The 25208-nt window shown below is 57.2% G+C and overlaps 1 protein-coding gene across 2 annotated transcripts in view; it reads right to left on the reverse strand.

The window, feature by feature from the left end:
• ADAP1 (ArfGAP with dual PH domains 1) overlaps positions 1 to 25208 on the reverse strand; it is a 63559-nt gene that overhangs the window by 29594 nt on the left and 8757 nt on the right. The window contains exons 2-4 of one of the 2 annotated variants that reach the window (XM_055346741.2): positions 15421 to 15551; positions 6259 to 6350; positions 121 to 203 (exon numbers count right to left, since the gene is read on the reverse strand). In XM_055346741.2, coding sequence (XP_055202716.1) covers positions 121 to 203; positions 6259 to 6350; positions 15421 to 15551 — 306 coding nt within the window. The remainder of the gene's footprint in view (positions 1 to 120; positions 204 to 6258; positions 6351 to 15420; positions 15552 to 25208) is intronic. The other variant, XM_055346739.2, reaches the window with a different exon arrangement.

Genomic DNA, 25208 nt, shown 5'->3' on the forward strand with positions numbered 1-25208 from the left:
TGGGGGGAGGGAGAGAGGGAGATGGGGGGAGGGAGAGAGGGAGATGGGGGGAGGGAGAGAGGGAGGGAGAGAGCCGGGGAGAGGGAGCCAGGAGGCCCCACCCCACCCGGGTGGCCTCACCTGCCGAGTAGGGCTCCTGCTTCTCCGGGTAGATGAACTCCTGTCGCTCGTACTTGGCCCGGATCCACTGCTCTCGAAGGAGCCTGTAGGGAGAGGAGAGACTGAGCCACTGGGCGGAGGCGGCCTCCGACCCAGCACACGCCGCTCTCTGGCCTGGACCCTGGACATCTCAAGAGGCTCATAGGGACCCCCGGCGGACTCCAGCTGCCCCTCTGGGCACAAGATCCCGGAAGAACTGCAGGGTCAGCCTCCTGCATGGGACGCTTCTCACTCTGATATTAGTTTATTGGTTTCTGGTGCGTTCGGCCCCTGGAGCATCAGGCCTCACGTTCTGCACAAGCGTTCCCGGTGGACGGGCTGGTGCCTCCCCTCTCCTTCCCACCTTGGCCTCAGCTGACGCCCCACAGGGCTGGGGTACAGGGGTCGAGCCAGGCTCCCCACCCCGAGTCAGACGCCCCTGGGCCCTCCCTGACCCTCCCCACCTCGTTGGACCAGATCTGGGAAGTGGCCGCGGCGACGCCTTGCACCCGCCGTGCCGCCCTCCACCCGCCGTGCCGCCGCCCTCCACCCGGTTCTGAGACACAGGACGGAGCTGTCAGGGCACCCGTCGAGGTCAGGAGGCGTCCGGGGCATCAGGAGAAACTACCGGCAAATACCCAAGAATCCAGGAAGACCCGGGATGGGGAGAAGCCCCTGAGAGCAAGGCCCGGGATGAGGGCCCCCCACGGCACCCACTGAGCCCAGACATCTCTGCCCAGAGCCACCCACCACGGCCTCCCCATCCACCGTGACTCACTCGAGTGAAGCCGATACCATTGCAGAAACCACGACCCACACACAGGCCCGGCACGGCCCAGGGGCACAGGCAGCCGCCCCAGCCTTTTCCACTCCCAGGGAATTACGCGGCAAAGAACAAATAGGAACCCTGTGGCTTCCCGCTGGGCCCACGTGAACAGCCTTGGAGACTGGGCGGGAATCCTCGCCCACAGGATCTGATGGGTGATGGGTCCCAGCTGGGTCTCTGGCCCCTGGCCCCAGGTGTGTGAGTGTCCCCCACCTGCTACAACGATCACCCCAAAACTCGGTCCCCGAAAGCAACACAAATGTATCATCTCGGTCACAGAGGCCAAACGTCTGAGATCAAGGCGTCGGCCGAGCTGGTCCCTCCAGGTGTTCTGGGGAGAATCTCCTCCAGGGTCCCTCCCACCCCTGGAAGCCGCCAGTGCCCCCACCTCGGCCGCCGTCCTCACCTGGGCTTCCCTGTGGGGTTTGGGCCCACCCTACTCCAGGACAACCTCACGACCTTATCTTAACCTGAAGACATCTGCAAAGATCCTATTTTTCTTTCTTTTAGAGACAGACTCTCACTGTGTCTCCCAGGCTGGGCCACAGTGGTGCGATCACAGCTCAACGCAGCCTCCAGCACCTGCACTCAAGGATCCTCCTGCCTCGGCTTCCCGAGTAGCTGGGCTAGAGGTGTGCACCACCACGGCTTGGGTAATTTTTAAATTTTTTGTAGAGGTGGGAGCTCACTCTGTTGCCCAAGCTGGTCTGGAACTCCTGAGGCCAATCCTCCCACCTGGGCCTCCTACAGGGCTGGGATTACAGGTGTGAGCCTTGTGTCCGGCCCCTATTTCCAGATGAGTTCACCTTCACAGGGGCGGCAGGTTAGGACTTTAACACGTCTTTTTGGGGGACACCGTGCAGCTGCCTGAGCCGCTCCGGCTGTGTGACCACGGAGGAGTTGCCCCCTAGCACCCAGCGTCCTGTGACCCGAGGGTCACACAGCGGCCTCTCAGAGTCACGGAAGGACTGAAGGCCGCATGTGTGGAAGCCAGGGGCCTGTGGACGAGAGCCAGGTGCCAGGGACGGCTTTGACAACCATGCCTGGCAACGGCCCTCAGGGTGGGGCACCCACAGGGTTGGCAGCCCTGCCCTGGTGCAGAATGGGCCCCCAAGGCTCACACCCGCACACAAGGGCGTCCCAGGGCCCGGCACAGAAGCTTCCAGAAGCAGCAGCAGCAGGAGGAAGCCTGGGAGTGAGCACCAGGAAGTCAGGGGCTGGACCCCATCCTGTCCAGCGGAGCCCTCCCGAAGCCCCTCATCGCCTGAAAAGCAGTACTGCCCGGAGCCCTCCCCACTCCCACAGCCCTGGAGGGGCCACACTGACACCCCACGTGGTCACGAGGAGGTGGGCTTCGGGCCACCTGGCAGCCGGGATGGAAAGCCACCATGAAAGCTCCAGCCACACCTCAGCCCACGCCCCAGGAAGTGCCCCAAGTTCCAGGGCTCAGGGGAGCCAGGCTTCAAGGACCCCCAGGCCACCCCTTCAAGGCCAGGGCCTCAGGGTCAGGTGGGTCCCCTCAACGCAGAGCAAAATGTGAGCTGGGGGCAGGGGGCCGGGCAGGTGCTCAGGGCGACTGCCTCCCCTAGGTGTGGACTCACAGAGGAAGACACTCTGAGCCCCAGAAGCCACTTCCCCACAGGGCTCCCCCAGCCCAGGATGCCATGGGAGACCCCTCCCCGCTTTCCCCAGGACGGGTCCCAGTGGCCACTGTGGCCCCCATAGCGGGTGCTGTTCACACAGCTGGCATGTCCATCCCTGAGGGTCCACTCCTGAGTGTGCCTTCTGCCCGAGTTCTGCCGGTTTCCACCGCATGGAGTTCAGGACACCATCAACACCCTTCCTGGAGGCTTTGCCTCTTGCGAAAGTGACCCCCCAGGGCCCCCGGCTTTGCTTCTACATGGTGGACCAGTGGCTCACCCAGGTGGGTTTTTTCCCTTTTTATTACAGGAAAATAGCCCGGGTGGTGTTCACGCCCCCGCCCACGCACCTGCCTCTCAGCACGCCCCCCCCCCGCCCCCCCGCCACCCCTGCCCCCATTGTCTATCCTGGGCGTTTCCGAGGCTGCTACCACCTGAACTGCAACCCCATCCTGCTGGGAGCCCTGACCCCCGGGCCTGAGTGTGCCTGTATTTGGAAATATCATGGTTGCAGATTAGTTAAGATGAGGCCACACAGGAGCAGGGTGGCCCCCAATCCAATGTGCCCGGTGTCCTTAGGAAGGGGAATTAGGACACAGACAGGCACACAGGGCCCACCATGTGAGGAAGCAGCCCGGAGAGGCCTCTGGAGAAGCAGCCTTGAGCCTCCAGCCTCCAGAGCTGGGAGAAAGTAGATTTCTGTTGCTCTGGGCCGCCGGGCATGTGGTGCTGTGATCCAGGAGCCCCAGACACGGATGCAGAGCCCTGTCCAGCTCGGACACCTGCTCCACGGGGGGCTTGCTGGGGCTGAGGGCTCCAGGGCTTTGCTGGGATGGGCAGAGAGGAGCCCTCCAGCCGGTGCTGCCAGCAGCCAAGGGCTCCTCCCAGCTTCCCTCACTCACCCTGATCACCCCTCACCACACAGGAAGCAGGGAGGGGCCGGTTTCCACCCAGAAGTAAAACCAAGCAGAGCGGCCGCACGACTTTCTTTCCCCGATGTCAAGATAGAAACTGGAGAGCTCTGAGGGTGACACAGGAAGAGACGGGTCCCGGCCTCTGAGTCACAGGCTGGTGCTAAAGATAAGGAGGGCACACGGGACCCTCTGCCCTCCCCTGCGGGCTCAGCCTCCCCTCTTATAGCTGGGCAAACTGAGGCCCTGGGCCTCTGCTTAGCTGGAGGTGGGCACGGTGCTCGACCTGCCTGGAGGGACCCCAGTGTGTGCCGGGAGGCCGCAGGGCATGGCGTGGGGGGCCTTCCAGGACCCTGCTCCGGGCCCTGCCCGACACTCTAGCTCCTGCGAAGACGCCACCCAGACATCTGTGCAGCAGAGCTTTCCCCTGAAGACCTTCAACTCAGACCCGGGCTTGTCCGGGCTGCACGGAGGCCGTGGGCACCAGGGCTGCTGGGGCTGGGAGAATCTCGGTGGGGGCAGACGTGGGAGGAAGGTGGACAAGTCCCCTGCCCACCTCGCCAGGCTGGACGTTTGGGCCCCACGAGCCACAGAGCCGGACCACAGAATGGCAGGATGTAGGCACCCCCCGCCCTCCAGGTTACACTGCAGGTCCACGCTGTAACTCCCCGCTGCCCCCCGACCTCCAGGTTACAGAGCAGGTCCACGCAGTAACCCCCCCTCTCCAGGTTACATAGCAGGTCCACACCACCCCCCGCCCTCCAGGTTACACAGCAGGTCCACACTGCACCCCCGCCATGCCCCAGCATCCATGGCTCATACAGGGATTCACACCCTGCCCCAGATAGTGGGTGTCAGCCCTGGGAGTCTCCTCACCCAGGACCCAACAGCAGCAGCCCCTGAGTCCACGAGCACCCCCAGCCCCCCGCACCCATGTCAGCCCCTGGTCCCGACTCAGAACAGCCAGGGAGTGGGAGAAACTTGGAGGCAGTGACCCAGGCCACAGAGCAGCTGGGGGCGGGGTGATAAAATAATGTCTCAAAAATAGCTGTGCTGGGGCTCCGTGATTCATACCGAGAGCCCGGGGCAGGGCCAGGGCAGGGTTCCCCTGTGAGGGCTCAGGGGGAGACAGCAGCTGGCACCTGGGGCCTCAGAATGAGAGTATGCGGGGCCAGGGCGCCGCCAGGCCTGCCCAGGTGGGAAGGGAGAGGTGCGTGCACGGGGCTGAGTCGCCAGCCTCAGTCTTCTCAGTGGCGATGTGGGGATTGCGGCTGGACCTGTCTCCAGGCTCACGGGAGGCTCATCAAGAAAACGCCTGCCAAGCACTTGGACGGGGGCCCCGTGACCCCAATAACAAATCAACATGCAGCCAAAGAAACTGAGTCGCTCGTGGCCTGAACACACCTCCAGCCCCTGCTCCCCGAAGACCCCGGGAGGGCCGGTTCACGCTGCAATCCCAGCACTTTAGGAGGCTGAGGCAGGAGGATCGCTTGAGCCCAGGAATTTGCAACCAGCGTGGGCAATGTAGGGAGACCCCATCTCTATATTTAAAAAAAAAGGGCCCAGGATGGTGTGTAGGGTTGCAGCCGGGAAGTCCGTCCTTCCTCCCCTCTCCCTCCTCCCTCTTCCCTCTGGCCTCCCCTCCACCCTATCCCCCAACCCCCACCCGCCTTCCAGGGGCCTTCGGATCCAGTGAGGACCCCTGATCCCACTGCCCCTTCATGGAGCTCACTGCAGGGGGCACAGGCCCCGGATGCTGGGGAAGACCCCCTGGTCACTGCAGTCCCCACCAGCAGCTCCTGGGCAGGCAGAGCCCAGGCTGTCTCAGCCCTCGAGTCAGGGCAGAGCCAGCAACAGCACGTAGGCCCCTCAGGGGCTGGGAGGCCAGGCGCCCGCGGCTTTCCTGCAGCACTGTTGGCTCACACCCAAACCCTGCACCCAGCTCGAGCTCGGGGTATCTCTGCGGGGTGGGCCCTCTGCTGAGTGGGTTCACGGCGTGAGTCAACGGAGGGAGGTGCTGAGCAAACAAGAGGCTGGGCGGTGCCCAGTGAGGCTGGGATCGAACCAGGGCAGGAAGCATGGGGGGCCGGGAGGGCACCCAGTGGGCCACACGTCTTTCCCCTGTGACAGGTGCGAGGGGTCGGTGCCAACAGTCAGGCTGGGCCCTGTGTGGTTGTCACCTCTCATTCCCACTGTCCGGGCAGATGGGGAGACTGAGGCTTGGAGGGGCGGGTGTTGGTGGAGGCGGCTGATGGGATACCGAGCAGGCCTCATTCCCTCTCTCTCCACAACCTCCCGATCCCAGGATGCTCAGAGGACTGGGTCTCAGGCTTCCCCAACCGGCCACCGGTACCCACGTCCGCTCCCGCCCTGAGGAGCCAGGGCAGGCCCCGAACAACAGCCGCCCCTCCCGTTCCCCTCCCAGACCGCCAGGAGCACCTGGGAGGGCCCCTCAGATCCACCCGAGACCCCCAAGGCCCCAGCAAACCCGGGTGGGCTGCAGCTACTGATGCAGAATGACCTTCCCAGCCCCACCCCAGCGCCCCCCGCCCCAGAACCAAAGCCCAGTGGTGGCCAGCAGACACAGGCGGCACCTCGGGGTCTGGGGGACGCAGCTGCAGCTGGCTTCTCCCCGACCCTGTGGGCGGCACCCAACTCCCCACCCTGCTGGGTCCTCCCGGGGCCATCTCGGAGCCACCCAGCACTGTTGACCACGGCCCTGACAAGGCCCCTTTGTACTCACTGGCAGTCGGAGGGCGTGGGCCGGTAGTAGAAGGAGGGTACTTTGGACTCAAACCTGGCTCTCGCGGCGTCGTTCCCGTGGGAGGCCATGAACTGCAAGAGAGGAGGGGCTGGGTCAGAGGCCTGGGGTCCCAGGGGCAGCCTAGGAGGTGCCAGCTGCCCTTGGGGCCGTCACCACAAGGACCCACAGACCCAAGTCTCTGAGGGCTCCACCAGCACCAGGACAGGAACGCCACCTCCTCCTGCCCCAGGGACACCATTTCTGAGTGATCGACCCTCCCCTGGGACAGGGAAGGAGCCAGCGTCCCTAACGACGGGGTCCCGGCAAAGGGGGCCCAGGGGCCAGGCCACTTTTGAGGATGGGTCTGAGGTTTGCCCCACTCTTTCAACCCCCAAGTCCACCCACACCGGGTGTCCCATGGGAGAGAGCTGGCTGCATCCTGTGACCCCCATCTCTGCCCCAGAGAGCGAGGGCTTCCGCGTTCACCCAGCTCCCCAGCTCACATTTAGCAAAGAGCCAACAGGCGCCAGACACCGGGGCCTGGAGATGGGCTGGTGAGCGAGAACCCAGATGTGGCCAGGACAGTCTTTGAGGGGACTCTGCAGGGACACACTGCAGGGACCCAGAACACGTTTACGAAACAGGCTGAGGGAGAAGGAAACGGCGCCGTGAAGGAGGGGAGGTGCTCCAGGAGGCTGGCGTTCCAGGAGGCTGGTGCTCCAGGAGGCTGTCACACAGACTGTGCTCCTGGCAGGTGCAAAGGCCCTCAGGGTGGACGCTGGCAATGACCCTGCCGCCAGCCAGATGTGGTGAGCCTTGAGCAGCAGGAGGGGCCGCCACACCCCACGCCAGCCCCGAGGGCATGGGAGAGGTTCTGCTTGCTATGCTGTAAGCCCCCAAGGCAGCTGCTGTTTGCACCTTCAAGCTCCTGAATGCCACTCGCCTGAGGCCGCGGCCAGGCCCAGCCAGACTGAAGTCCCCTGACATCACCCTGCTCCGAGGATCACATGGCAGTAAACAGGGAGGGCCCAGAGCAGCTGGAGAAATCACAAGCAACAAGAGGCTGGCACCAATTTAAAATTCGAAAACCAATGGCTTTTCCATAGAAAACTCAAATACAAGGAGAGATCCTGTCACCAACAGCAACAGGACAAATCACCTGAGTCGCTGGATGAGAAATGTCCCAGGTCTCCAAGGGAAAACTGGCGTGTGCTCCCGAGGACGCAGAGCCTCAACCCGAGACACAGGGAGGTAGAAAAATGTCTCCTTATGGGAGTCTACATGTTTTTTATAATAATCTCCAAAAAACAGCAACAGAATTTATTATATTTTTTTACCTAGAAATGGTTCTAAAGTTGAAAAAATTAACAAGGGCCGGCCGGGAACAGGGGCTCACATCTGTAGTCCCAGCACTTTGGGAAGCTAAGGTGGGAGGACCCCTTGAGCCCAGGAGTTCAAGACCAGCCTGGGCAACATAGTGAGACCCTGTCTCTCAAAAAAAAAAAATTAGCCAGGTGTGATGGCGCACACCTGTAGTCCCAGCTACTAGGGAGGCCGAGGTGGGAAGATGGCCTCAACCTGGGAGTTTGAGGTTGCAGCGGGCTATGGTCGCACCACTGAACTCCAGCCTGGGCGGCAGAACAAGACCATGTCTCCACTGGACACAGCGGCTCACACCTGTAATCCCAGCACTTTGGGAGGCCGAGGCGGGAGGATCCCTTGAGCCCAAGAGGTCAAGGCTATGAGCTATGGTTACACCACTGCACTCCAGCTTGGGAAAAAGAGCAAGACCCTATCTCTGCAAAAAAAGGAAGGTAAAAATAAAAAATAAATAAAAATGGGTAAGGGTTTTTAAATTACTTTTACATACATATGTATACTTTTAATTTGTTTTAATGGAGATGGGGTTCCACTCTGTTGCCCGGGCTGGTCTCAAACTCCTGGGCTCAAGCCATCGTCCCACCTCGGCCTAAAAATGGGGAAGGATTTGATCGGACATTTCTCCAAAGAAGATGCACAAATGGCCACTCGGCCACGCAAAGGCACTCAACACTGTTAGCCGTCAGGGGAATGCAGATGAAAACCTCGATGAGCTACCACCTCTCCCCACTAGGATGGCAAGGTCAAAGTGGCACAGGGGAGTGAGCTGGAGAGAATGTGGAGTGATCAGAGCCCCCGCACGCTGCTGGTGGGAACCTCCGGCTGTGGTGACTAACAGTCTGGCAGTTCCTCAAAACGGTAAACACAGAGTTACCATAGAGTCCAGCGATTCCTCTGCACCGTAAGAGACGCGAAGACGCAGAGACATGCACATGAGTGTTCACAGCACATTCTTCGTGACAGCTGAGAACGGGAACAAGCCCCAGGTCCGTGAACGGAACCACAGATAAACTAAATGTGATCGAGCCACACCATGGAGGGTTCCTCGGCCATAAAGAGGAATGCCGGCCGGGCGCGGGGGCTCACGCCTGTCATCCCAGCACTTCAGGAGGCGGAGGTGGGCAGATCACGAGGTCAGGAGTTCAAGACCAGCCTGGGCAACACGGTGAGACACCGTCTCTACTGAAAATACAAAAATTAGCCAGGCGTGGTGGTGCACGCCCGTAATCCCAGCTACTTGGGAGGCTGAGGCAGGAGAATCGCTTGAACCCGGGAGGCAGAGGTTGCAGTGAGCAGAGATCGTGCCACAGCACTCCAGCGTGGCTGACAGAGCGAGATTCCATGTCAAAAAAAAAAAAAAAAAAAAAAGAGCAACACAATTCTGACACACGCTACAACCCAGGCGATCCTTGGACACACAGTGCCCATGAAGGAAACCAGACACAAAACACCACGAATCGGCCGCACCTGGTGGCTCACATCTGTGATCCCAGCACTTTGGGAGGCTGAGGTGGGAGGATTGCTTGAGCTGGGAGTTCAGGACCAGCTTAAGCAACATAGTGACACCTTGTCTCATAAAAAAAAAACAAAAAAAAAACCAAGACCACATATTGCGTGATTCCATCTGTTTGAAATGTTCAGAACAAGCAAATCCACAGAGACACGAAGCAGCTCTGTCTACATTCAGTAACGGCTGGGGCGGTGGTGATGGGAGGGGTGGTGAGTACGGAGGGGTGGTGAGTACGGGCTGTGTTGGGACGTTAAAATGTCCTGAAGTTAGACAGTGGTGATGGTTGTGCAGCCCTGTGGCTTCACTAAAACTACTGAACTGTACGCTTTACAGGAGTGAATTGTATGTGGATTACACCTCAACAAAGCTGTTATTAAAAAATAACCTTCAGGGTTGGGTGCGGTGGCTCAAGCCTGTAATCCCAGCACTTGGGAGACTGAGGCGGGAGGATCACTTGAGGCCAGGAGTTCAAGACCAGCCTGGGCAACATAGTGAGACCCCCGTCTCTACAAAAAATACAAAAATTAGCCAGGTGTGGTGGTGCACGTCTGTAGTTCCATCTACTCAGGAGGCTGAGGTGAGAGGATCGTTTGAGCCCAGGAGCTTGAGGCTGCACTGAGCTGTGATTGAGCCACTGCCCTCCAGTCTGGGTGACAGAGCAAGACTCTGTCTCAAAAAAAAAAAAAAACAAAAAACCAAAAAAACCCTCAGGCAGAGAAGGCCTATTTATGTATGCTATAGACCCTAAAACCACAAAATAAAAGGCTGACCACTTTGACTATGTCGAAGTAAAAATTTCCACGGCAAAAACCACCATGAGCAAATTCGAAAGACAACCTAGAAAAAAATGTTTTTGGTATCTCAGATTAATTTCTCTAACATACCAGCAACCCCTAGAAGATGAAAACAGCTAACATTGCAGTAGAAAGGCAGGCAAAGGTGTGAAGCGAGTTCACAGGCAAGAAAACACAGGGCTGGGTGTGGTGGCTCACACCTGTAGTCCCAGCACTTTGGGAGGCCAAGGCGGGCAGATCACAAGGGCAGGAGTTTGAGAGCAGCCTGACCAACATGGTGAAACCCCGTCTCTAGTAAAAATACAAAAAAAATTAGCCGGGCGTGGTGGTGGGCATCTGTAGTCCCAGCTACTCAGGAGGCTGAGGCAGGAGAATGGCGTGAACCCGGGAGGCGGAGCTTGCAGTGAGCTGAGATCGCACCACTGCACCCTGGCCTGGGTGGCAGAGCAAGACTCTGTCTCAAAAAAAAAAAAAAAAAAAAAAGAAAGATCCTGAGAACAACTTCTCAGTCATCAGGGCAGCAAAGGAGAAGCCGTGGGCAGCCAGTGCGCTGGGGAGGAGGCGGCAAACACCCCCACGGCGTGCTGGGGGCATGTGAGCAGTTACAGTGGGGAGTTTGGCAAAAATCTCTCCAAAATTACCAAGCCACGTAACTTTTGAACCTGCTCTTTCACTTCTAGGAATTTAGGCCATCAACACACTTCCATATGTGCGAAGTGACGCACCAGTGAGGCTGCTTGCCGGCCCGGTGGGAACGGCAGGAACAGTCTGGAAATGACTGACACATCCCACCCAAGGGACGCGGCAAACAGGCCGTGGTTCCCCCAGGAGGGCGAGGGGCTCCACGTGCACTCAACAGGCAAAGAACGTCTCTTAGAAGCACACACTAGGCCCGGCACCGAGGCGCATACCTGTCATCCCAGCATTTCAGGAGGACCATTTGAGCCCAGGAGTTTGAGACCAGCCTGGCCAATATAGCAAGACCCCATCACTACAAAATTTTTTTTTTTTTAATTAGCCAGGGCTGGCGTGGTGGCTCACGTCTGTAATCCCAGAACTTTGGGAGGCTGAGGGGGGTGGATCACCTGAGGCCAAGAGTTCAAGGCCAGCCTGGCCAACATGGCAAAACCCCGTCTCTATTAAAGATACAAAAATTAGCTGGGCATGGTGGCACACACCTGTGATCCCAGCTACTCGGGAGGCTGAAGCAGGAGAATCGCTTGAATGTGGGAGGTGGAGCTTGCAGTGAGCTGAGATCACACCACTGCACTCCAGCCTGGGAGACAGAGTGACTGTCTCTAAAAAAAAAAAAAAAAAGTAGCCAGGCATGGTGGTGTATGCCTGTGGTCCTAGCTACTCCTTGGGAGGCTGAGGCAGGAGGATCACTTGAGCCTAAAAGTTCAAGGCTTTAGTGAGCTATGATAGTGCCACTGCATTCCAGCCTGGGCGACAGAGTGAGACTGTGTCTCAAAAAAAAAAAAAAAAAAAGAGAGAAAGGAAGGAAGGAAGGAGGGTAGGGAGGGACGGAGGGACTGGCGGGGGAGGGAGGGAGGGAAGAAAGGAAGGCAGGAGGGAAGGAAGGACGGAAGGAAGGATGGAGGGACGGAGAGACAGAGGGAGGGAGGGAAGAAAGGAAGACAGGAGGGAAGGAAGGAGGGAGGGAGGGAGCGAGGCCCACACAGACCCCTGGCTGCCTGGCTGGGGGTGGTGGTGCTCAAAGGTGGGAGACAGGGAAGGAGACAGCTCCCTTCTGTGACTGTCCTTGGAAACTGCTGAATGTGTCACTAAATTGTCGAAATACATTAAATAAGGTAGAGACGACCCACGCGTCCATCAGAGGGTGAATGAATAAAGCAAACGTGTTCCATCCACACAGGGCACGTTCTCCGGCCTTGAAAGGAACGAAGCTGTCACACAGGCTGCAGCATGATGGGCCTCGGGGACCTGGCACCGCAGGAAAGGAGTCGGACGCCGAAGCTCACACGCCGTGCGATCCCGTCTTTAAAAGTCCAGAACCCACAAATCTACACAGAGAGAAAGTGGATTTGCAGCTGCTTCGGGCTGGGCGGGGGTAAGAGCCAAAAGGCACGGACTTCCTTTCTGGGGTGATGAAAATGTCCTAATATTGGCTTCAGCGAAGGTTGCACAACCCTGTGAATTTACTAAAAAACCTTCAACTGTGCCCTTTACATGGTGAAATGTATGGCTGTGAACGGCATCTCTAGGAAGCATTTGTTTTAAAAGGTATTATCAAGGAATAGAAAGTTGGGAGAAAAAAAAAAAACATAAAATGTGAAGAAGAGGAAAGAAGAGAAGAATCTTTGGTTCCTGGCCCTTTAACCTTGGTCCGGTCCTCAGCGACGGCCACCTCAGGCCCGTTTCTCCCTTAGGGGTGGGAGCAGGCTTAGCCCCCGGCTGTCCCCGCTGACCACCAGCCCAGGAATGGCCAAGGGGCCTGAGTGCAGGGAGCCACGGGGAGCCCAGTGCAGCTCCCGCCCCACAGAGTCCCCAGCAAGAAGCCGGGCTGAGACCCAGCCCTGCCCGGGGGCCGGGGTGCAGGTGCTCTCAGGAGACAAGCCCCCAAGCCTGCCTGAGATTCATCTTTGGTTTTCATCGCACGAGTGAACGTGCAGACAACAGAATGGGGATGGAATCTCCTTGTGGCCCCCAGCCCAGTGCTCTCCCAAAGGCTCCATCGCACCGGACCTCTGCGGCAGGAATCAGGGGTTTCTTGGTAATACCCATAGTGGGCCCTCCCCAGCCTTCCTCTCCAGCCTTCCTCTCCGGCCATCACCCCAGGCAGATCAGGACAGCACCAAGTTGGCCCCTGTCCTCTCCCGCTGATTACATTTAGAGTTTTTCCAACAACAGTGAACGCCCCACCCCTGGGCCCTTGCCCCGTTTGCCCTGGAATTATGGGGACAATAGCCACGTCTTCTCCCCGAGCCAAGGAGTCTGTGCCCCCAGAGGCCCTCCAGGGACTCAGGGCTGTTTCCTCCAGGAGTGATGGCAGAGCGACTTGGAGACGGGACACCCGTCCCATCATCTTTCTGACATTGGTCCCCTGTTGTCTGGGGAGGGGGACGGTCCAGGGGCCACCCTGCCCATTTTTTAGGGAAGGAAACGGAGGCTCAGACAAGCCCACGGCCTGGCGAAGGGATGGATGTCACATCCCAGTGTCCCCCCCCGGGTCAGTGAAGGTGGGTCGAAGGGCAAAGGGATGGATATCACATCCCAGTGTCCCCCACCCGGGTCAGTGAAGGTGGGTCGAAGGCGGTGAGCCCAAGGTGGGCCGGGGTCCTGAGGGGATTCGCAGGGATGCCCTCAACTCAGGGTGTGGGGGATCACGGCATTAAGTGCAGAAGCTGATCTGGGGTCGCCCTGGGTGGGTCAGGGACTCTGCTGTCCTTGGGTCTTTTTCTGTCTCCCAGGCTGGAGTGCAAAGGTGCAATCACAACTCACTGCAGCCTCGAATTCCTTGGCTCAGCCAGGCATGGTGGCTCACGCCTGTCATCCCAGCACTTCGGGAGGCTGAGGTGGGTGGATCACCTGCGGTCAGGAGTTCAAGACCAGCCTGGCCAACACGGTGAAACCCTTCTCTACTAAAAATACAAAAATTAGCCGGGCATGGTGGCGTGCACCTGCAATCCCAGCCACTCGGGAGGCTGAGGCAGGAGAATTGCTTGAGCCCGGGAGGCAGAGCTTGCAGTGAGCCGAGATCATGCTATTGCACTCCAGCCTGGGCGACGAAGCCAGACTCCGTCTCAAAAAAAAAAAAAAAGAATTCCTGGGCTCAAACAATCCTCCTGCCTCAGCCTCCTGAGTGGCTGGGATTACAGGCACCACCCCCACACCCAGTCAAGGCACTGGGATCCCAGCTGTGATTTCTAACAAGCCTCCAGGTGTGACCCATGCACCAAGGCTGCCTGTTAGAAGCAAATGAGCTACTCCCAACCAGGGGCGGGGGTCAGTGGTGCTGGAGAGCCGGGGGCGGGGCTCAGTGGTGCTGGAGAGCCGGGGGCCGGGGTCAGTGGTGCTGGAGAGCCGGGGGCCGGGGTCAGTGGTGCTGGAGAGCCGGGGGCCGGGGTCAGTGGTGGTGCAGAGCCGGGGACCGGGGTCAGTGGTGCTGGAGAGCCGGGGGCCAGGGTCAGTGGTGCTGGAGAGCCGGGGGCCGGGGTCAGTGGTGCTGGAGAGCCGGGGGCCGGGGTCAGTGGTGCTGGAGAGCCGGGGGCCGGGGTCAGTGGTGCTGGAGAGCCGGGGGCCGGGGTCAGTGGTGCTGGAGAGCCGGGGGCCGGGGTCAGTGGTGGTGCAGAGCCGGGGGCCGGGGTCAGTGGTGCTGGAGAGCCGGGGGCCGGGGTCAGTGGTGCTGGAGAGCCGGGGGCCGGGGTCATTGGTGGTGCAGAGCCGGGGGCCGGGGTCAGTGGTGCTGGAGAGCCGGGGGCCGGGGTCAGTGGTGGTGCAGAGCCGGGGACTGGGGTCAGTGGTGCTAGAGGGGGGGGGCCCAGGGTCAATGGTGCTGGAGAGTGGGGAGACATGCACAGGAGGCCACCAGCCTCTACGACCCTCCCCATCCCCACAGCAGTCCCCAGACCACCACTCTCACCTCCATGCGGCCCTACGGTCCCACTCACAGCAGTCAGGAAGATCAATGGCTTCCAGACCCCAAGTCCCACGAGTGGGGCTGGGGTGACCCTCCCACCGGGTCTTCAGGCCCCACGCTCCATCCGACCTGCAGCTCCCAGCCGGGGCCTTGTTCGTTCTCCACCTCCCTCGGGGTCTCCCTACGGGGCCCTTCCTGCCGCCTCCAGCATGCGTGGCCCCTCCCTGCACGCCAGAGCTTCCTGGTTGGCTCACACCCGTCTCCCTCCCCATAGGGGCGTCTCTAGGGCCCCACGAAGCATCTTTGGCTGGTGTCCCTGCCTGGCCATGCCAAGTGCTCCATGAAGCTTCATCAGATGCATGGGTGAGAGGTGGGCAGTGGCTGTGTCACCTCAGAGGCCGCCCAGGGGACAGGTAATGGTGCCCTACACGGCAGCGGGCCGGGGTGCACGTGGACTGCCGTGTAAATGCGACCCTGACTCTGGGTCGTGCCGTCCGGCCTGGGACGCTGCATTCTGTTTCCTTAGAGACAGGGTCTCTTTTACCCTGAGCCCAGTGTTCCAGGTGTGGGGATTTGAGGGGAGCACGCCGGAGCTCCCAGGGCACGGGAATCGGCCACCCGCCTTCGCTCCCTGGCCCACCACACACACCTGGAGCTGCTCACAGAGAGGCTGGACCCGGCACGGGGCAGGTGGAGCAGCCACACAGGAGGAGCCGCTGGAGAGGGGGCGGGGTCCTCGGGTCCAGCCAGCCGGGCCCCTCAGAGTAGCCCAGGGCTCCAGGGGCCACAGCCAGGCCGCCCGGCATCTCTGGCTCCAGAGGCCCGGGCTGAGGCCACCCGGGGACTGCGTGGGTCCCCCCGCCCCTCCCCCTCCGTACCTCCACTTGGGCCTCCTCCCAGGCGTCCAGGCGGACGGACTTCACCTTGCTGACCTGGGGGATATTCCGGTGGATTCCCGAGCAGCTCAGGCAGATGAAGACGCCCAGAGTGTAGGAGGCCCAGTCGGGATCTGCAAGGGAAAGCCGGACGTTCACGGAGGCTCAGCCCAGGGACCCCGGAGGGAGGGTGGACGGAGCCTCGAGTCAGGGTCAGGAGCCCCCGGCCATGCAGTGGGGGGGCTTCAGCGGAGACCCCCGGGTACACCAGGCTCCGTGCGCCCCACAGGCACCTAACCCCAGCTCCCCCCCGCCCTCTGCCCGGTGCAGACGGGGCTCTCCCCAGACACCCCACAGCATCTGAGGAAGCTGATCTGCATGCACCTGCTCTGCGCCGCGGGTGCCGGGAACCTCCAGCAGAGGCCGGCCCCACAGGAGCCCATGCCCCGGGCTGGAGGGCACCCGGCACTCGTGAGGATGGGTCCACATGCTTTCCTGGTGTCCGCTGCCCTGGGAGAAGTCTGTGGGCCCGAATCCTCCTGGGTGATGGGGCCAAGATTGGGAAATTCAGATAGGATCTGAGTGCAGGGGGTGCCTCACACCCAACGCGGTGCACACCCCCGACGGACGGACCGTAGCCGCAGATGACGACGCACCCTGCGTGGGGTGACAGCGCCCGGCGGGCACTAACTTTGCAGGTGTGACAACGGCGCTGTGGCTTCACCCTGCATGTGGCCTGTCTAGGGATTCCACGTCTCGATGTCTGGTTTGCCTTAAAAGGTCCAACAAAGCTGGACACAGTGGTTCATGCCCGTAATCCCAGCGCTTTGGGAGGCTGAGGGAGCAGAATCTTGTTTTTGTTTTTGTTTTTGTTTGAGACATAGTCTGTTGCCCAGGCTGGAGTATGATGGCACGATCTCGGCTAGCTACAACCTCTGCCTCCCGGGTTCAGGCGATTCTCCTGCCTTAGCCTCCCGAGTAGCGAGGCACGCACCACCATGCCCGGCTAACTTTTGTATTTTTAGTGGAGATGGGGTTTCATCTTGTTGGCCAGGCTGGCCTCGAAGTCTTCACCTCAAGTAATCCACCTGCTCGGCCTCCCAAAGTGCTGGGATGACAGGCGTGAGCCACTGCCCAGGGTGTGGGTGCCACAGCGCAGTCTTTCTGCTGCTGCACGTGTGAAATGTCTCGTTCTGAAATGGCAAAATGAGTTGTGGGGAGCGTCCAGCCCCGCCCTGGGGCGATGGCTAGGAGGGCTGCTGTGTGACTCTCCTGTTTTCTTCTGGCTCCCAACGACCCTTCACAATAAGTCAAGGGAGTGGAATGGCTGAAAGGCACCCTAGAGAGAACAGTCTCTCTGGGGGAGATGAGTCATCTCTGAAATGCTTTTATTTTTAAGCGGAGGCTCTCCTGGGTGAGGCTGGTGGAAATCGAGGCACTTCCCCACAAGCAGGTGCGGCTGTGGACCCAAGCCTGTTTGGGGAATCATGAGTGGAGAGGACCCCATCCTTCAGGCCTGGCGGAAGATAGCCCCCCTCCCAACACTGATTGGGGCCCACCCCTGGCTGGTGGGGGACTCCCATGCCAGGCGGTGGAGGCCCAGTGGGGCTGGGGCAGGGCCTGGGCTCCGAGTCACTGCCAGGAGGAGAGGCACCCAAGCGAGCCCCCGGCCGGGGATGGTGCGTGAGAACCAGCAGGCTGAACCTCTGATTTGGGGGTCACGCCCAGTCTCTGGGATTTGGGGGTTACACTGGGCCTCGGATTTGGGGGTCACACCCGACCTCTGGGATTTGGGGGTCACGCCCGACTTCTGGGATTTGGGGGTCACGCCTGGCCTCTGGGATTTGGTCACGCCGGGCCTCAGATTTGGGGGTCACACCGGGCCTCGGATTTGGGGGTCACGCCCGGCCTCTGGGATTTGGGGGTCACACCGGGCCTCCGATTTGGGGGTCATGCCCGGCCTCTGGGATTTGGGGGTCACACTGCACATCTGGGATTTGGGGGTCATGCCCGGCCTCTGGGATTTGGGGGTTTTCTGTCACAGCTGTTAGGCTCCCTGATTAATGAAGCCTGTCTCCCCATTAACGTGGGCTTCTTGAGGACCCCAGACCCAGCACCCCCGGATCTGGCACAGAGCTCAGTCCGGAGCAGGTCTCCACGGGAGTCGTGAATGAAGGAGCCACCAACAGCCCTACTTTAGCAGAGCCCCTGTCTTCAAGAGAGACCACAGGCTTTCTCCTCACCCCTCAGTCAGTCAAACATTTGCCAAGTGACCCCGTCTCGGGTACCAGGAGTTTTGCCTGTGCTGAGTAGGGCGGCTTTTGGGAGAAAGAATGCGGTTACAGGATCAGCCGTTGTTTGGTTTTGCGGGGTTTTTTTTTGTTTTGTATTGTTTTGTTTTGTTTTGAGACAGGGTCTTGACCTGATGCCCAAGGTGGAGTGCAGTGGTGCAATCACAGCTCACTGCAGCCTCCAACGCCTGGGCTCAAGCGATCCTCCTGCCTCAGCCTTCCAAGTAGCTGGGACCGCAGGCATGCACCAGCATACCCAGCTAATTTTTAAAATTTTTGGTAGAGATGAAGTCTCTCTATGTTGCCCAGCCTGGGCTTGAACTCCTGGGCTCAAGCGATCCTCCTGTCTTGGCCTCCCAAAGTGTTGGGATTACAGATGTGTGACGCCGTGTCTGGCCTGCAAAGTATTTAGTTACACACACCCCTGGAGAACAGGTGGGGAAGAACCACACTGAAGTCCCAGAAGAGAGAGACCTGACTCCTCCCCCCGGGCTCCGTCTTCTCCCGAAGCCTTCGTGAAAGATGCCGCAAATGCTCGGTACGTGGCTGTGCTCGGGGCGCCCAGCAGGCACGCCAGTCTCCGGGCCTCGGTCTCCTCATCTGTCGGATGGGACAGCAGAAGCCACTTACAGGGGTAGCAGGCAACATGAGCCCAGCTGGGAACATCACCGCTCGGGGTGCAGTGGGGGGCCCTCCTTCTCACCGCATGGCAATGCTGTTGGTTCTGCTCCCACAGTGTGGACCACGGACCCAGGCTTCCTGTCTCATGGACTTTATCTGCCCACCTAGAAATCCTGAGGGAGGATGAGCAACGGCCACCAACAGCTCCCGCCCAGCCCAGAGTCCAGAATGCCTGTGCCCAACTCCAACCTCACTCGGGTGCTCCGGGACAGGCCGTCCCTCTCCTGGCCTGGAAGGAGGCCTGTTCACAGAACCCGCAGCAGGAGCTGAGCTAGAAGGAGGCCTGTTCACAGAACCCAGGGAGCTGGGCCTGGAAGGAGGCCTGTTCATGGAACCTGTAGCAGGAGCTGGACTCTACGGCGTGGACCAGCTGCCTGTTGTTGTAAATAAGGTGTTACTGGAACTCAGCCATGCCTGTTTATGAACTGTCTACAGCTGCTTTTGTGAGCGGTCGTTGACTAGCTGTGATGGAGACTCTACGGCCCTAAAATATTTACTGTCTTTTTTGTTGTTTTTTGAGACAGAGTTTCGCTCTTGTTGTCCAGGCTGGAGTGCAATGGTGTGATCTCAGCTCACTGCAACTTCTGCCTCCCAGGTTCAAGTGATTCTCCTGCTTCAGCCTCCCGAGTAGCTGGGATTACAGGTGTGCACCACCACGCCCGGCTAATTTTGTATTTTTAGTAGAGATGTGGTTTCACCATGTTGGCCAGGCTGGTCTCGAACTCCCGACCTTAGGTGATCCGCCCGCCTCGGCCTCCCAAAGTGCTGGGATTACAGGCGTGAGCCACCATGCCCGGCCTACTATCTGTCTTTTTAAGAAAAAGTTTGCTGGCTGCGTGTGGTGGCTCACACCTGTAATCCCAGCACTTTGGGAGGCCAAGGCGGGTGGATCACCTGAGGTCAGGAGTGTGAGACCAGTCTGGCCAACATAGTGAAACCCCGTCTCTACTAAAAATACAAAAATTAGCCGGGCGTGGTGGCAGGTGCCTGTAATCCCAGCTACTCGGGAGGCTGAGGCAGGAGAATCGCTTGAACCCGGGAGATGGAGATTGCAGTGAGCCGAGATCGTGCCACTGCACTCCAGCCTGGGCAACAGAGTGAGACTTTGTCTCAAAAAAAAAAAAAAAAAGTTTGCCAATGTCTGCTTAGAGGGAAAAATGGGGGTGGCACAGATGAGTGAGCCCAAGAAGGGCTTGTAAGTAGGACTGATAGCTTACAGCCATTACTAATATAGCCTATCTTTGACAAACCAGATACAAGTGAGGCTAAGGAGTGGTTACAACCTGTCCCGACCTCTTGCAACTGGCACAAGGTCCCCCAGTGTAAACTTAGAGGTTGTCTGATGCAAACCTGTCACATCCTCCTTGGTATTCGTGTGTGAGGATATACATACATGCGTGCATACCCACAGACACAACATGAACAGCCTACTGGGGAGGGCTCAGGGAGTTAAATGTGAAGAAATAGAGACACCAGCCAGGTGTGGGTGCTCACACCTGTCATCCCAGCATTTTGGGAGATTGAGGTAGGAGGATCACTTGAGCCCAGGGGTGGAGGTTGCAGTGAGCCGAGATGGCACGACTACACTCCAGCCTGGGTGTCACAGACCCTGTCTCTCATACACACATACACACACACACACACACACACACACACACACATACACACACACACACTATGGAGACATGAAGACCTTTTACATAAGAATCAAAAGACGAGAGCCAGTTAAATCAAGTGTGTTGGAGACAGGAGCAACACAAGGTTGTCACTGGAAGGGCAGGAAATTTGTACCATTTTTAAAAAGCTTTTGTGGAGTTTTACTAGGATGACTAAAATTTAAAAGATGGATACTACCAAGTGTTGATGAGGATACAGAGCAAGTAGAACTCTCATCCACGGTGGTAGAAGTACAAATTAGTCCAACCCACTCTGAAAACAGCTTGGCAGTTTCTTACATAAAGATATATCTCCCATATGACACAGCCACTCTACTCCTAGGAATTTACCCAAGGGAAATCAAAATGTAGGTCCATAAAAAGATGTACATCCAACAATATATAAAAAGAGTAATACACCGTGATCAACAGGGGTTTTTACCAGTAATGCAAGGTTGGTTTAACATTTGACCATCAATCAATGTCATTCACCATATTTACAGGTTAAAAAAGAAAAAACATACAATTGTTTCAATAGATGCAAAAAATGCTGGCAAAATGCAACATCCTGATAAAACTCTCAGAAAACTAAGAATAGAGGGGAATTTCCCCAATTTGACATAGAGGATTCAACAGATGCAAAAAATGTTGGCAAAATGCAACATCCTGATAAAACTCTCAGAAAACTAAGAATAGAGGGTAATTTCCCCAATTTGATATAGAGGATCTATGAAACATGTACAGCAAATGTCATATTCAAGGGAGAATGACTGACTGCTTTCCCCCAAGATCAAGAACAGGACGAGAATGTCTGTTCTAACCACTCCTAGTCAACGTTGAGCTAGAGATTCTAGTCAGTGCAATAAGGCAATATAAAGAAATAAAGAGCATATAGATTGGAAAGGAAGAGCTAAAACTATCTTCATTAACAGACAACATGATTGTCTATGTAGAAAATATAAAAGATTCTATTAAAAACAACTATGAGAACTAACAAGTTTAGCAAGGTTGAAGGATACAAGATAAATATACAAAAATCAATTGTATTTCTATACACTAGCAACAAGCATTCAGAAATTGAACATTTAAAAATACCATTTATAATAGCATAAAATGTATGAAAGAGGGATAAATGTGATGAGAAATGAAACATAGGACACTGAAAACTACAAAATATTGCTCAGAGAAATTAAAGAAGACCTACAGATTTTGGAAAGAGATAACGTTTTCATGGGTTGGGAGACTCAACATTAATAACACATATATTCTCTCCAAATTATAGATTCAATGCCATCCCAATCAGAATTTCAACAGGATTTTAAAAATAGAAATGAACAAGCTGATTCTAAAATTCATATGTAAATGCAAAGGACCTAGAATAGCTAAAACAACTTAGAAAAAAGACAAGGACGGGGAACTAACACTACTTGTTTTCAGAACTCATTAAAAAATTACAGTTATCAAGACAGTGTGGTGGTGTTGGCACAAAAACAGATGAATGGATCAATGGAACAGAATCGGGAATCTAGAAATAAACCCACACATATGTGGACAACTAATTATCGGCAAAGATATAAAGCCAGTTCTGGAGAGAGCAAACAATCTTTCCTACCAACAGTGCTGGAACAATCCGGTATCATCCACAACACAGTAAACAACCATCCCTCTCACCATATCCAAAAATTATCCCAAAATGCATCATGGTGCTAAAGGTAAAACCTAAAGCCATACAATTTTAAAAGAAAACAGGAGAAAAGTCTCCGTAACTTTGGGTTAGGCAAAGATTTTTTTCAGATACAACACCAAAGGCAGAATCCACTGACAGAGAGAGGAAGAGGAAGAGAGAGGAGGAGGAGGAAGAGAGGAGGAGGAAGGCAGAGAGGAGGAGGAAGGGAGAGAGGAGGAGGAAGGGAGAGGAGGAGGAAGGGAGAGAGGAGGAGGAAGGGAGAGAGGAGGAGGAAGGGAGAGAGGAGGAGGAAGGGAGAGAGGAGGAGGAAGGGAGAGAGGAGGAGGAAGGGAGAGAGGAGGAGGAAGGGAGAGAGGAGGAGGAAGGGAGAGAGGAGGAGGAAGGGAGAGAGGAGGAGGAAGGGAGAGAGGAGGAGGAAGGGAGAGAGGAGGAGGAAGGGAGAGAGGAGGAGGAAGGGAGAGAGGAGGAGGAAGGGAGAGAGGATGAGGAAGGGAGTGAGGAGGAGGAAGAGAGAGGAGGAGGAAGGGAGAGAGGAGGAGGAAGGCAGAGAGGAGGAAGGGAGAGAGGAGGAGGAAGGGAGAGAGGAGGAGGAAGGCAGAGAGGAGGAAGGCAGAGAGGAGGAGTAAGGGAGAGAGGAGGAGGAAGGGAGTGAGGAGGAGGAAGAGAGAGGAGGAGGAAGGGAGAGAGGAGGAGGAAGGGAGAGAGGAGGAAGGCAGAGAGGAGGAGGAAGGGAGAGAGGAGGAGGAAGGGAGAGAGGAGGAGGAAGGGAGAGAGGAGGAGGAAGGGAGAGAGGAGGAGGAAGAGAGGAGGAGGAAGGGAGAGAGGAGGAGGGAGAGAGGAGGAGGAAGGGAGAGAGGAGGAGGAAGGGAGAGAGGAGGAGGAAGAGAGGAGGAGGAAGGGAGAGAGGAGGAAGGCAGAGAGGAGGAGGAAGGGAGAGAGGAGGAGGAAGGCAGAGAGGAGGAAGGCAGAGAGGAGGAGGAAGGGAGAGAGGAGGAGGAAGGCAGAGAGGAGGAAGGCAGAGAGGAGGAGGAAGGGAGAGAGGAGGAAGGGAGTGAGGAGGAGGAAGAGAGAGGAGGAGGAAGGGAGAGAGGAGGAGGAAGGCAGAGAGGAGGAAGGCAGAGAGGAGGAGGAAGGCAGAGAGGAGGAGGAAGGGAGAGAGGAGGAGGAAGGGAGAGAGGAGGAGGAAGGGAGAGAGGAGGAGGAAGGGAGAGAGGAGGAGGAAGGCAGAGAGGAAGGCAGGAGGAGGAAGGGAGAGAGGAGGAGGAAGGGAGAGAGGAGGAGGAAGGGAGAGAGGAGGAGGAAGGGAGAGAGGAGGAGGAAGGCAGAGAGGAGGAAGGCAGAGAGGAGGAGGAAGGCAGAGAGGAGGAGGAAGGCAGAGAGGAGGAGGAAGGGAGAGAGGACGAGGAAGGGAGAGAGGAGGAGGAAGAGAGGAGGAAGGGAGAGAGGAGGAGGAAGGGAGAGAGGAGGAGGAAGGCAGAGAGGAGGAAGGGAGAGAGGAGGAGGAAGGCAGAGAGGAGGAGGAAGAGAGAGGAAGGGAGAGAGGAGGAAGGGAGAGAGGAGGAGGAAGGGAGTGAGGAGGAGGAAGAGAGAGGAGGAGGAAGGGAGAGAGGAGGAGGAAGGGAGAGAGGAGGAGGAAGGGAGAGAGGAGGAGGAAGGGAGTGAGGAGGAGGAAGAGAGAGGAGGAGGAAGGGAGAGAGGAGGAGGAAGGGAGAGAGGAGGAGGAAGGGAGAGAGGAGGAGGAAGGGAGAGAGGAGGAAGAGAAATTGACCTCATCAGAATTATTACTATTATTATTATTATTATATTATTATTATTATTGAGACAGGGTCTTGCTCTGTTGCCCAGGCTTGAGTGCAGTGAGGCAATCATGGCTCACTGCAGCCTCGACCTCCTGGATTCAAGTGATCCTCCCGCCTCAGCCTCCTGAGTAGCTGGGACTACAGGTGCGCACCACCATACCCAGCTACTTTAAAAAACTTTTTGTAGAAACAAGGTATTGCTATATTGCCCAGGCTGGTCTCTAACTCCTGGGCTCAAGCAGTCCTTCCACCTCAGCCTCCCAAAGTGCTGGGATTACAGGCATGAGCCACTTCGCCTAACCAAGTCCCTGTTTTATTTACTTTTCTTTATTTTTTTAACTTTATTTTATTTTTTTTTTTTGAGACAGAATCTCACTCTGTCACCCAGGCTGGAGTGCAGTGGTGCAATCTTGGCTCACTGCAACCTTTGCCTCTCGGGTTCAAGCAATTCTCCTGCCTCAGCCTCCCAAGTAGCTGGGATTACAGGCGCCCGCCACCATGCCTGGCTAATTTTTGTATTTTTAATAGAGACGGGGTTCACCATGTTGGCCAGGCTGGTCTCAAACTCCTGACCTCAGGTGATCCGCCCACCTCGGCCTCCCAGAGTTCTGGGATTATAGGCCTGAGCCACCGAGCCCGGCCTATTTTTAACAATTTTTAATCTTTAATTTTTGTGGGTACAAAAGAGGTGTATATATTTATGGGGTCCACAAGACATTTTGCTACAGGCATGCAATGTGAAATAATCACATCACGGCAAACACGGCACCCATCACCTCAAGCGTGTATCATTTCTTTGTGTTACAAACAATCCAATTACACTCTTTTAGTCATTTTTAAAAGTACAATAAATTATTGTTGACAATCGTCACCCTGTTGTGATATCAAATACTAGATCTTATTCTATTCTTTGTACCCATTAACCATCCCCACTCTACCCACCCTGAGACTCTGTTTCAAAGAAAGATTCAGACCCTGGGAGGGAAGAGCCCGGGGGTGGGGTGACTCTGGGCAATGTCTTAAGGCCTCTGGTCTCTGGGACAGTGACCTCGCAAGCCCTTGAAGGCACTGAAATAGAAGGTGGCCTTCTGATTTGAGTATGCTGAAGCTCTGCAGAGTGGGCTCACGTGTGTGTGTGCAGGTGTGTGTGTGTGTGCAGGGAGATGGGGAGCTAGAGTCCCCCAGCTTCCAGTAAGGAAAAAGCCTGGCTGGTCCCCAAGGCAGAAGGGACGGGCTGACCCTTCTGTTTTCCAAGTGACTGAGGCTGGGCTGGGCAGGCCTCCTTCTCAGGCTGCTGGGCATGGCCAGGCCTGCCTGCATCCGCAAATGCCCGCAGCCCATCGGAGCGAAAAGGGGCGGGGCACGCACTCTCAGAGACCCTCCAGGGTGGAAGGGGAGCTGGTCTGACGCCCCAGCAGCAGGGCCCCCACAGGCCCAAGCAGGAGAGCCTCTCCCTAAGCCTGGGCTGCACGCCAGCTGCGCCCCCCACTCGGGACACCGAACCGTGGGGCCGGCCCTGCTACTGCCCAGGACCACTTCTGGGTTCCCAGGACTGTGGAATTTTCTTCCAAAATGCCTGGAGTCAGCACCCACGGCCTGTGTTCCCCCCATGACAGGCCACAAGGCCAGCAGGTGCACACTGGGCCCAAGGGTGGCTGCAGCATGGCTGATGTGGTGG

Source organism: Gorilla gorilla, chromosome 6 (genome assembly GCF_029281585.2).
Source record: "Gorilla gorilla gorilla isolate KB3781 chromosome 6, NHGRI_mGorGor1-v2.1_pri, whole genome shotgun sequence".
In the NCBI taxonomy this organism is placed as follows: domain Eukaryota; kingdom Metazoa; phylum Chordata; class Mammalia; order Primates; family Hominidae; genus Gorilla; species Gorilla gorilla.